The following is a 12,971-nucleotide window of genomic DNA, read 5'->3' on the forward strand; positions in this document are numbered from 1 at the left end:
AAATAACTAGGTGACCTTCAATCGGATCGTCTTTGAGAAAAGGCCCAGGTGCCACCCTGAGGATGACTCTTAGTTCGGTATTGGATCCAACGGGGCTTATAGCCTGAGAAATGTGTGACAGATTATTTGTTTTTATTGGTACCCAGAAAATTATTGGTGTTCATGTTATAATCTGTTTTAAGTGGAAAATGTTGTTTATCATGTTCTTGCGAGACATGAGTATTTTAAGTGTTGAACTGTGGAACCTTCTTTTTGAAACAGATTGTATTTACCAAACTGTATGCCAATCTAGTTTCTGTGATATATATCTTATTTTGGAATTGAACCCTGTTTTCAAAACTGTATTTACTATCCATGTTGTTACTCACTGAGCTATCAGCTGACTTAGTTGTTTACCATTTCCAGGTGTTAGAAGGACTTAGAGTCGACTCATGGCGTAGCGGGGACTCAATTGCATGGACCTCTAGGACATTTATTTAATTTTTTTTAGGTTGCTTTGTCGAGTTTTGTGCATACATTGTGGTTGGGTTTTATTTAGAATTATTTTAATTTATGGGCGGTTTGTGTCCCATTTAGTATATATATATTTTTAGGAAGTTGGTTATGACTTGTTTTCACTTGTGATATGTCACTGAATTGAGTGTTGATTTATTTATTTCTGGGCTATCATCAAATTTATTCTTTTTGGTTTTTGGGTTCATGTTTAGGCTTACGTGTGCCTTGGGCTAAGTCTCTGTGGGCCACGGCCGGTCATGCCTGGGTTTGGGGTGTGACAACGGTGCAGAATATACAGGGGATTAGATATCATTCTTATGGGCAACAAGGATTCTCGAATCCCCAAGAAAAATAGAACCTTAAATCCACAAGGAAAAGAAAATATCTTAATTTTGTTTGAGACCACAAAAATATCTTAATTATATTGAATAAAAATTGTTTTTACCATAAACCTAGCATAGTTATTTACAAGATTAGGCCCAAACGATTAATCAACCTTTCTCTTACAATGAACAGGGACACGATCCTTATCATTCTTAACAAAATCAAAATCAAAACCGAAATGAATTAAATACTTTGACAACGCATCCCGGAATTCAACAACTCCTTGAGCAAACCTTTGTCCCACTCCTTTCATACAATTAACCTAACCATCGGAGAGCAAAGGTTTCCATTGATTTGAATAAAATGAATGCAAAAAATCAGTTTCACAAACAACACTACTATTACTACTACTACTACTAGCTTCACCATTACAAATCATATAACCTTCACTCAAATAACAACACTTAACAAAAACATCAATAAGATGAATATCACAAGAAAGTGCAAGTCCAACCATAACCTCTCCAAATCCTTTTCACTTTCTAGACTACAACAAGAATGTTTAGGCGTTGAATATGAAAGATTCAAAGAACTACCAACTAACTCCACTTTGCACACAATTTGTATACTAAATCGATGAAATTAAATCCATCATTATACTTGATAACCAATGTCACACCTCTAAACTTGTGCATAAGAAACAAAGAATTATCCATTATTATAAATACTGTCACAAACAAAAATTATATTTCAGCAAACTACTCAAACAAACTAAAACAAATTCTAATATAGTAATAAAATTATCAACCAACTCAAATACATCCAAAAACCAACAGTGATAAATTTTATCACTATAAAAAATGTGATGACCGGGTATGTTATCTATCAGGTTCTCTTTGCTTAACCTTTGGTTTTCCTTGTTAGAGTGTCGGGTTGGACCGAGAGTCTAGTTAACGGTTTGAGGTGAGTTGCATTTGAAAACTTTTCTCAAAATCCTTGTCCTTGTTTACTTCCGTGTCAAGTTTCATCTGTTTCGGAAGATACGGTGTTAAATCCGAGGTGTCCCGAGTCGAGCTGGGGTGATTTTAGGCTGAGAGGCTGAATAGCACATACGGGGGCCTTGGGTTGCACGTGCGGAAGAGGGGTCGTACGTGCAGGAAGTGGGGCCGTATGTGCAGGAGGTGAGGCCGCACGTGCAGAAATCAAGGGAAGTCCTGAGCGCACACTGCAATATATGCACATGCGAAAGGAAGTGTAAGAGAGATACCGCACGTGCAAGGACGAATGCCGCACGTGCAGGAGACGCTGAGTCCGAACATCTGCTTTTTCTTGTTTTCTTGGGCTGAGTGTATATCATTTTATACATCTCTCTCTCTCTCTCTCTCTCTCTCTCTCTCTCTCTAAAAACCCTTTTCTCCTCCATCTCTCTGCATTTCCTGCATCAAATCTCACTAGATCTTTGATTTCTTCAAATTCATAAACATTTTGACCCTTGTTTCTTGATTAAAGTTGGAAAACTTTTAAAAGGCTTCGTTGTGTGCGGTGAAGATCGGGTTTCGGCACTGTTGGATTTAGGTCTTTCATCTCTTTTCTTCCAACAAGATTGAGGAAGGGATTTTCTTGGAGTTATATATATATATATTTTTGCAAGTTTATGTTAATTTCGAGATTTCCCTTTGGTAGCATTGAGAAAAATTGGTTTTTGGCTCAAAAATGTTGGTAGTTTTGGAAATGGGTTCTTCTCTTGTTTTCTTTAAATGATTTTCTTGAGGATTTAAATCACATTGATTTAAGAAAGATAATCTTGGTGAGATTCAACCATGAGATAAGGAAATGTCTAGTTTTGATGAAAAACCTAGAAATTGGAGGTTTTGGAAGATGTTGAGAATCTATGGATTTTCTTGTGCTAAATAAACGACTAAGTGGAAATTTCATATTATTGTATATAAAATGACAATTTTCTTGGTATATGGGAATTAGTGGATTTTTTTTTTTTTTTTTTTTGGAATTTATTGTTTAAGTGCATATAAATATAATCATGAAATGACAAATTGTTGAGAACACATGAGATGTGGAATTGTTACTACACTTGGATAGATATAAAATTCATATGCGATATATGTGAAATGCATTGGAAAGGGAAGTGGAAATTTTGATAACAAGTGGAGCATTTGTGTGGGAGTTTTGTAAATGGTAGGATGTTACATTGCATGGTTGATTATTGCATTGCATGGATAAATGATGCATTGGCACTTCAATATCTTGCTTGTTATAAGTATTGAATTAGGATTTGAAACTTTGCATTGAGAAAGAAATATTGGGAAATGAGATTTATTGAAATATTTTGGGGTACATACGTTGGTAAATTCGAATAGGAGGTGTAGATGAAATTGATTAAGTTGGCCTGAGTATTCGGGGTGAAAGACCGAAAACATGTGCGGAGGAGGAACCACGTGCCTTCCGGTTAGCTACTAGTGAAGTGGGGATTTGGTAGTGCTAGTTATGCTTACTTGCATACACCAACCTAGGGATTACTTGAGTCGTATTCACCGCCCTTGAACTAAATTGATGATTTTTAAATTGTTGAGATTTCAAGTTATCATTGAGTATGATGGTTTTCAAAAGATGTAAATGTGATTTTCCTTCAAAAAACATAATACAGCATGGCATGTGCATTTCAGTTTGTGAAGCTTGTATAAAATGTATATATTTTGTTAAGAATTCTCTACTCGGCTTTATACTCACCCCTAAGGGATTTTGGTGTAAGAAAGGATGTGGCAATTCCGCCGAATTAGGGCGTGGGCACAATTGTTGAGAGCATATGGCTCCTCTTTTATTGTGATGTATTTTTGCTAGCCAAGGGCTGTAATTGTATGAGTTTGAAAGACCATTTTTGTGTAACTGGACTTAAGTCTTGGAACTTGTAAGCTCTTGGGGGCATTTATTTATTTTTGGACTTAATGTTCTACATGCTATAGGTTTATATACTTGAGATCATTGAATGTATAATTCGCATGTGGAATCATTTTTGTACAAACCTTAATGTTCAAGTAAAGAAAAGGTTGGAGTATTATTTTATGAGCATTGGTTGACGTATTCATACAGTGTTATAAACTACTTGGAGCGTTATAGAAAATAACAAAAATTACCTACATAATTAAACCACTATGCAACTTTTTCATCTCCTATTTCCATACTCACTAATAAATTTTATGACAATAGAAAATAATAAACTAGCAACTGTGTTTAACCAAAACAATTTTGCTACAAAACAATTCAATAGTCATCACATACACATATCTCAAACCTTTCAACGTTATCATCAAAATAAATATTTAATATCATAAACAACAACATCATAACAATAATATCAAAAATCAAATAAAAATCACAAACTCAAACAAAAAGTATATAACTCTGCATACATAGCCAAATAGTTTTCGAAATCGACAAATCAACAAAGTCAAAGAATCGTAGAATCATAAAATTGCATATATATATATATATATATGTATGTATATTAATCAAACGAACCAAAAGCCTAACAAAATCACAAACCAAATTGCAAAAATCAATTACAGTTGCAGCAAAACACCATGATCATCAATTGCAATCAACTTCAAATCGATTGTAACTCAATTCTAAATTGCAAACAGATTCCACTCACCAAAAATCTCTAAAATCAGTTCCATTTACTCATGAATCAATTCCATATTCAATTTCCTCCTCTCAAAAGCTCACCAAAAACAAATAGAACCACAAAATTCAAACCAAACGCGAAAAGTATAACAGGGGCAAAATCGGGATAAAAATATATAACAAGACTTGATGGTGTATGAGATAGAAACTTAGGACCTAATAGGTAATAGATTCAATTATTGGGACCGGCTAATAAAAATGCCAAAATATATTATGGACTTCCCAGATGACCCTAAATCATGTTCATAGATTGGGATCGAATTTAAAGTAGATAATTGACCCGAACTGTTCTATTCAATTCCAAAAAAGAGAACTTAACAGTTGAAGTTTTGTCACCAAATCATAGAAATCGATTTAATTTTATGATTTTAGGCAATTCTATTCAAGAAAATTTTGATCATCAATAGAAGATTAATTAATTGTAATATAACATATAAGTACCTTGAATTAAATTGATTGCAAAAAAAAAAAAAAAATGATTGCAACAAAAATAATGGCTACGTAAATTTAGAATAATATTAATATAAAAAATAAGTTTAAAGCAAAATATTTATGTTTGTTAAAGAAAAATGTTTAAAAAATTGAGGTTAGAAGGCTACATAGGCTAATTTCCCAGCTTTGTCAATACTTGATTAGTATTAGTGATATATAAATAGAAAAAAATATGGGAAATTTAAATATGGAATGATGTGGTTACGTTGATATTTATTATTTTAAAGTATATTATCCTAAATAATATTTAATTACAGAAATGCCACTCTCACATTATTTTGTTGATAAATTTTGTATAAAAATTATATATGAAGTATTATTTTTCGTACCCAATTGTCATTTTACCTATAAATTCCAACTATTCAAACATAATTTCACAATATTTTGATACAAAATTGATACAATTAAAATTTTAAGAACCATAGTTACATAGAGCTTTTGAAATGAGACCAATTTGATTCAAAATTTAAAAAATTCAAATAAAATTCACAAAATTAAAATTTAATAGAGCAAAATAACGCAAAACATAAATAATACGTAGTCATTGACTTCATCTATAAGACAAGTTAATTGGCAACAATTTTGTATTCTTAAAACATAAAGGGGAAATTACCCACAGGTCCTATGTGGAACATGTGGACACTAGGGATGGCAATGGATAACCTACCATGTGGGTATCCATGGAGACCCAACCCAAATACATGGGTTTTCCCCTCTTTTTCTTATCCATTGGGTAGGGTAGGTGATATTCTTTAAATATCCACAGGGGATGGGTTGGGGATGGGTACCCACTAATTTCCCCATATTTTTTTTTTTTTTTTTTTTTTTTTTTTTTTTAAGATCCACAACCAAAGCTAAATATACGTCCAATCTTTTTTTATTTTATTTTTAAGGTTCACAACCATTTTTTTTTTTAATTTTTAAGATTCACAACAAAAGCTAAATATACATTTAATTTTTTTCTTTTTTTTAATTTTTTTTAAGGTTCACAACCATTTTTTTTTTTTTTTAAGATTCACAACCAAAGCTAAATATATATTTAATTTTTTTTTATAAAGGTTCTGACTTTGTTATATAAATTTAAAGGTTCTGACTTTTTTTATAAAGGTTCTGACTTTGTTATATACTCCATGTGTGGAAACTTTATTTCCATTTATACTTTTTTTTTTAAAAAAAAAAATTTAAATTCTGAAAAGAAAACAACTTCCAATCGTTTGCCATATCGCTGCAATATTTAAGGTAATTAATTGATGGTTATCAATTATACATGGAACTAAATGGTTGGAAGAGCTAAAGGTTCTGACTTTGTTATAATTTATATATTTAGTTTTGGTTGTGAATCTTTAAAAAAAAAAAAATTAAATATATATTTAGTTTTGGTTATAATTTAAATATATATATTTTAAAGAGTAGGTAACTCATCCAATATATAAATTTTTTTTTTACCAAAGCTAAATATATTTTTTTTGTTAAAAAAAAATAAAAAATAAAAAATAAAAAATTGTTAACATTAAATATATTTAAAAAGAAAGAAAAAAGATTGAAGGTATATTTAGTTTTTGTTGTGAACCTTAAAAAAAAAAAAAAAAAAAAAAAAAAAAAAAAAAAAAAAAAGTGGTTGTTAACATTAAATATAAAAAATAAAAATGGGGATTAAAGTGGGTTGGGGAAAATCCATACCCATTAAAAAATGGGGAGGGTGGTACCCATGGGGAATGGGGAATGGGGAATGGGGAAAATTTATTATAGGGGAATGGGGATGGGGAATTAATATCCACCCCATTGCCCCCCATTGCCATTCCTAGTGGACACCATTTAATCCCATAACTTTTTGGGTACACCCAAAAGTCCTTTTCTCCATCTCTCTGGTTTTTTCCTCCCTTTTTATGTTTTCTTCTTTCTCTTTTTTTCTACATTTTTCTCTCATCGTCTTCGTCATAGACGATGGTGCAAGTGTTCATGTCTTTCTCCATTGATCGGGGTTCACTGATAACCGCCAACCATCGAAATCAACTCGTGGTTTCACTCTCACTGACGGCGAAGATATATATTTCCGACGAAGAAGATAAGTGGATCTACTCAGATCTACATCAGATCTGAGTAGATCTACATCAGATTTGGCTAGATCTAAACAAAAAATAGTTGTCGGAGTACAATCCTCTCTCTACATCCGCCTTTCTCCTTCGATCTCTTTTTTTTTTCTCTGCTATACACTTCTGTTTTTCTGTTCTAATGGAGAAAATTTTCGAATTCTGAACAAGTAGTTTTCGAGATTTAGTTACAGGCGGTGAAAATTGTAAAATTTTGCAGTTTCAAATTTTTTTTTTGGTGCTGGAATGAATCATGGTTTAAAACTGTAAAATTTTGCAGTTTTATAACATTCTTTAGAACTGTAAAATTTTACAGTTTCATAACATGTTTTAAAAATTCCGACGAGTCTCCGGCGACCGTTTGACGGAAGTTCGACGGTAGTAAAATGTGAACAGTGTCTGTAAATTAAAAAAAAAAAAAGGATTTTTTGGTAACAATTAAAAATGTATTGGACTAATTGGTGCAAGTATTTTGTTTTGGGATTAACTGGGTTTTGAACTTAGTACATGGGACTTATCAGTAAGTTCTCCAAACATTAAATAATATGTTATGGTGTTTGGGAAGTGAGTTTTTATGTAGATTTTATTAGATGTAGGTTTTTATGAGATAAAAAATTTTTTGTGTTTGGGAAGATAGTTGAGTTTTTATGTAGTTGGATGTGATGTTTGTGAGAGAAAAAGTGAAATGATTATGGGGTTGGATGTGATATTTTGTTTGGATGTGTTTTTTTTAATTTTGCAAAACTTTTGTCTTTTAGTGGAAAAAATGAAAAAAAAATTTGGGAACTTGCTTCCCAAACACCACACCAAGATTCTCGTCAAGATTCTCGTCAGCTATATATATATAAACAAAGATTCTCGTCAGCTATATATATATAAACAAATAAAAAGCCATATTTTTTATATATTTATTTTCCATATAGCACATGCACTAGTTCGGCTTTCATTTTAATCTTGACTTTGTATGCCAAGTCCATAGTATTTCTTTATTTAATTCTTTGTACCTCATGTGAATCCTATGAAAATTCTCATTTTAAATATGAATTGTTTATTTTTAAAAATACAATCATTATTTTTTTTAATGATAAACGCAACAAATTAATTAAGTTATAATTATCAAATTAACTTAATTTTTTATATAGATGAAATATACGAAATGTTTAACAAAAATAAACAATATAAATTATTAAAATAAAACTCATGATGAATCCAATACGCCCAAACAGAACCTACAGTCTAGATTATGAACTATAGGAAATCCTCAAATTTCAAAACCCAAAGAGAGAGAGAGAAATTAAGTTGGCAGTGTTAATGTCGACAAAGGAAAACAGTTGGCAACGCGGCTCCCACTCTCTCCTTGGGAAACTCCATCTTCATTGAATTATAAATTATTCAAACTCTGCCAATTCAATTTGATTGTGAGTACCATATTTTGTTTGTTTGTTTGTTTGTGTTTAATCTATGTGACAATGCTTGAGGTCACCTAATTTACGAAAACTTCTAACAATTTATAGCATTAAAGCTAATTTATCATTCACGTTCGACACTAATTCTTTTGTGTGTTCGTCTAACTGTTATTGTTCATCTTTCACAGAAAGAGAGAGGAAGAACATAATTAAACACGAAAATGCCGTCGTTTGTGAGAATCTTCGGTAATTAGTATATATTTATCGAATTCCTTAGTAATTTAATCCATTTTGATGTAGTATATGGAGTGCTAACATGTTGGTTTGTTTTGTTATCTTTCATCGATCCTATAATAGTTCTGATGTGGGCTGACTTACTAGCCGGGTACGCCATGTGGATGATGATGCTATACTTAACAAATGTTTGGAAGCTCAACTTCACTCATGCTGCTGCAATTATCAATGTGTTTGGGGGATTGATGGCAATTATGCTCTTGCCTATGCAATTCCTCGTTGATGCCTTCTTGGGTAACTACTGGATGCTTCTCATCTCCAATTTTGCCTATAGTGCAGTGAGTTTCTCCTCTTCTTCCCAACTCCCCAAACTGTCGTGCTTTTTTTCAAAGTCTAATCAAAATAGAGTAGAGGCGATCAACGCATGACAATTCTTCTTAAGTGTGACCGTATACAGGAGCTCCATCACTGATGAGCTAAACAAGAGGGGCCTAAATGGTCCTATAAATGAGGGGTTTGCAAACTTCGCAGGGTATCCACAGACCGTCCTTGGCTATGAAGTATGGATACTCTGAAAATATTGTCATATTCATACCGAGTGTTTACCGGGTATTGATACTTGTACCGATAGGACTGTATGTGTATTAGGTACTCAAAATACATACTGGATACTTTTTATATATTTTTTGACAGTTGGGTACTCCATAAGTACTTAATGGGTACATCAGGTGTACACCAAGTTATAGGACATTGATAGAGATGCATTTAATTTATTAGATAGTTCTTATTTACTTAAAATTGCAAATCATTTACTTGATGTGCCAGCGATGAAAGATATATTATTCAATGTTGAAGCTGATGGAAGTGAAAACTAAAATTTCAAGTTTTTAAATTTTGCTTAGCTTACTTTTGAAATGAAACTTTGTTTTATAATTTTTCCTATTTAATGACATTAAAATAGTTTATACACTTTGCTTTAGTATTGGTATTGTTGAATTATGATTTTTTTCTTTTTGGTTTTGTAATTTCTCTTTTTAGTTTTGGTATTGAATTTTGATTTGTAAATTGAATTTCAAACTATAAATTATAAAAAATAAAAAATTTATTGACGTATCAAATATCGTATCCGTATTTTATTATTTTTTTTAGGTTTTACCGTACCGACATATTGTATCGTTCCCATACCAATATCTGTATCCGCACCCATGCTTCATAAGTCCTTGGAGACAAACTAAATCATAGCCTGAGCCCAACCCTACCGAGGGCATAGTGGAAATGAATCACTGCCTAGGATTAATGGACATGAGTCTTTGCACTCTAAAAATTGTCTGTGAGATTTGAACTTGTAACCTCATATTCATTAAAATATATTTGTGAGTAAGCCTATTCTCCAAATCACATGATAGTACATCTCTTCCAAATCATGGTTACTAAAATTTTAAATCACAAGACTTGAATATAAGACTTTTTTGTTTTTAGATAGGGAATATAAGACTCCTTGAAACCAAACTTATTATCACCGTGTTATATCAACCAAACACTTAAATTACTCCTTATTGATTGTCATGGGCTATGCTAGCAATTCTATAAGATTTGTCTTCTCAGACGCAAACTTCTCTGTGTGCAGGGTTTGGGATTCCTAACAATGTCAACCCCTCCGGTCCTCGCCAAGGCCACAGGCACTTGCAGTCTATACGAGCCCGAATGCATTGGCGAGGCACAGAAAATACTCTTCTACACAGCACTAGCTCTAATAGCTCTGGGACACTCGGGTCACTTAATTTCACTAGGCGCTTTCATAGCCGAGCAATTCTCAGAAGATGTACTCGACAACTTCACTACGGACACGTTCATCACCATGTTTGTGGGCACATACATCGCAGTCCTTGTCCCTATAGGTGCTGTCATTGCGATTACATATATAAGGTTATGGTCGATTCGGTTTTTCATACCGGCCATTTGCACAATGGTTGCTACACTGCTATTCTTGAGTGGTTCGGGTTCGTACAATTGTGTTAAGCCGCAGGGTAGTTCGCTCACCATTGTGTCTAGAGTGCTTGTGGCTGCAACCTCCAAGATGTTTTGTAAGTGCCCAAAGGAGGCTGATCGGCTCTATGAAACAAGGAGTGTTGATGATGTTGATTTGTTGCCTCACTCACGTCACCTAAGGTATCTCTGAACTTGATCAAATTAGAAGATTCAACCATGATATTTCGAACATAAAGTTCACCACCGGTCTGACTTTGGTGATTCGAGTTATTCATTCTATTGGGTCTCTTGGCATAGATCATCTCTGAAAAAAATTAGAATGATTGGATAATTTTTTCATTGATATGTAAAACTGATGATAAAAATGGAGGAAATATTATGTTGCTCTCCAAAATTATCACTTAAATATCAATTCAACTCATATTTTTTTTTAATAATATCAATTTTATACATAAACTATTTGATTTTAGATTAATTTTATCTCAACTGTTAGTTATCTTTTATAATCAAACGGAACTACTCACGTAATACTAAAATTTCATTTGAAATTTCATTTTATCCTAAACTATCTCTAAAATATTAATTAAACCCATAAACTTTATTTTATTCAAGGGTCTAACTAATATTTTGAGAATAGTTTGGGGATAAAATGAAATTTTAAATAAAATTTCGGTGCCACATCAGCAATTTATGTTTGACTATAGGCGGCAATTGATGGTGGAGATAAAATTGAATTAAAATCAAATAGTTTAAGTATAAAATTGATATTAATAAAAGAACAGGGGTCTAATTGATTTTTGAATGATAGTTTGAGGGGAGAAATGATATTTTCTCATAATATCATAGTGTTTGAGGATCAAATTAACAAATTAAAAATTTTGAAGGCAAAAGTCACATAAAATGCATATTTTAAAAATTATATGTTTATTTTAAGGTAAATTACATCGATAATCTCTGCAATTTGCCCTTATATTATTTTGGTCCATGTTGTTTAAATTAGTTTAATTTTAACCATTAATTTTAAATTTTGGATCAATTTGATTCAATTGATAACATTTGTCTATAACAACATGACACATGCCGCTTATATGCAGATTTTCTATTAAAAAAATTGAAAAAAAAAAGTAAAATTGTAATCAATTGAATCAAACCAAAACACAATCATAAATTCAAAATCAAATCAAGCTAATTGAAATTACAAATGTCAAAATGTTACAAGGACCAAAGTCCAAAGAAAATCGATATAATTTGGCCAAATTATTTTATTACTATGGTTCCGTCAACAATTTAGACAATATGTTTGAAAGTGAACTAATTTTAATTAAATTAATCCATTTTTGAAATGCAGGTGTCTAGACAAGGCTGCAATTATATTACCAGCAAAGCCTCTAGAAGAACAACAGAAAAACAGATGGAAACTCTGCAGAGTTACAGAGATAGAAGAAACCAAACTCACCATTCGAATGATCCCTTTATGCACCACTTTCATTTTCTGCGGCGTTGTCTCTGCCATTGGCAACGCATACTTCATCGAGCAAGCAAACCACATGACCCACAAGCTCGGCAAACTCTCAATCCCCATCGTAATCCTTCTCTGGTTCTACAACCAAGGCAAACAACAATTCGCCAAATTATACTACAAGCTTGCCGTCAAGCTAGGCGGGTCAGGGGCGCGACACTATGCTCCTCTCATTGGTGTTGCTGTGTCGATGGTTTTTGCAATTCTATGTTGCATTATTGCTGCTAAAGTGGAAACAAAAAGGCTAAATGTGGTGAGGACTCATGGGTTGGTTGACAAACCTGAGGAGAGGATTCCGATGAGCGTGTTTTGGTTGCTTCCACAGTTCGTACTCATCGGTGGCCTTGATGGGATTCTTGAAAACAGTGTTGAAGCCATCTTGTTCGATCAGGTTGCTTAGAATTTCAAGTTTATTTTAAAATAAAAATCCATCAAACACAGAGTGACTGCATGCCTCTGTCAATAAGTGTTACGTGTTTTTATATGGATTTAGCTTCCATGCATGTTCACTATAAGTTCTCCTTCTTTTTTTTTCTTTTTTCTTTTTATAATTTATTATTTAAATAAATAATTTGTTATGCCCTCAATTTTTGACAGGTTGGGACATCAATGAGGACTTACGTGGTCCATTTTGGTGTCGGTGTGACGGGGTTGGGGTATATAGGGAGTGCTCTATCAGTGTATGTAGCGGGGAAGGTGAGTGAAAGAGGAGGAAAACAGAGT

At 32.6% G+C, this 12,971-nt stretch overlaps 1 protein-coding gene across 1 annotated transcript in view; it reads left to right on the forward strand.

Moving 5' to 3' along the window:
• Nucleotides 1–8,898: 8,898 nt before the first annotated feature.
• The window catches only part of LOC145800366 (protein NRT1/ PTR FAMILY 5.5-like), a 4,283-nt gene continuing 210 nt past the window's right edge, over nucleotides 8,899–12,971 (forward strand). Inside the window, exons 1-4 of the mRNA XM_082890028.1 lie at nucleotides 8,899–9,078; nucleotides 10,368–10,909; nucleotides 12,078–12,639; nucleotides 12,846–12,971. The exon at nucleotides 12,846–12,971 is cut by the window's right edge and continues 210 nt beyond it. Of these exons, the coding sequence (XP_082746154.1) occupies nucleotides 8,899–9,078; nucleotides 10,368–10,909; nucleotides 12,078–12,639; nucleotides 12,846–12,971 (1,410 nt within the window). The remainder of the gene's footprint in view (nucleotides 9,079–10,367; nucleotides 10,910–12,077; nucleotides 12,640–12,845) is intronic.

This window comes from Camellia sinensis, chromosome 10 (genome assembly GCF_055761805.1).
Source record: "Camellia sinensis isolate YWXY chromosome 10, ASM5576180v1, whole genome shotgun sequence".
In the NCBI taxonomy this organism is placed as follows: Eukaryota; Viridiplantae; Streptophyta; class Magnoliopsida; order Ericales; family Theaceae; genus Camellia; species Camellia sinensis.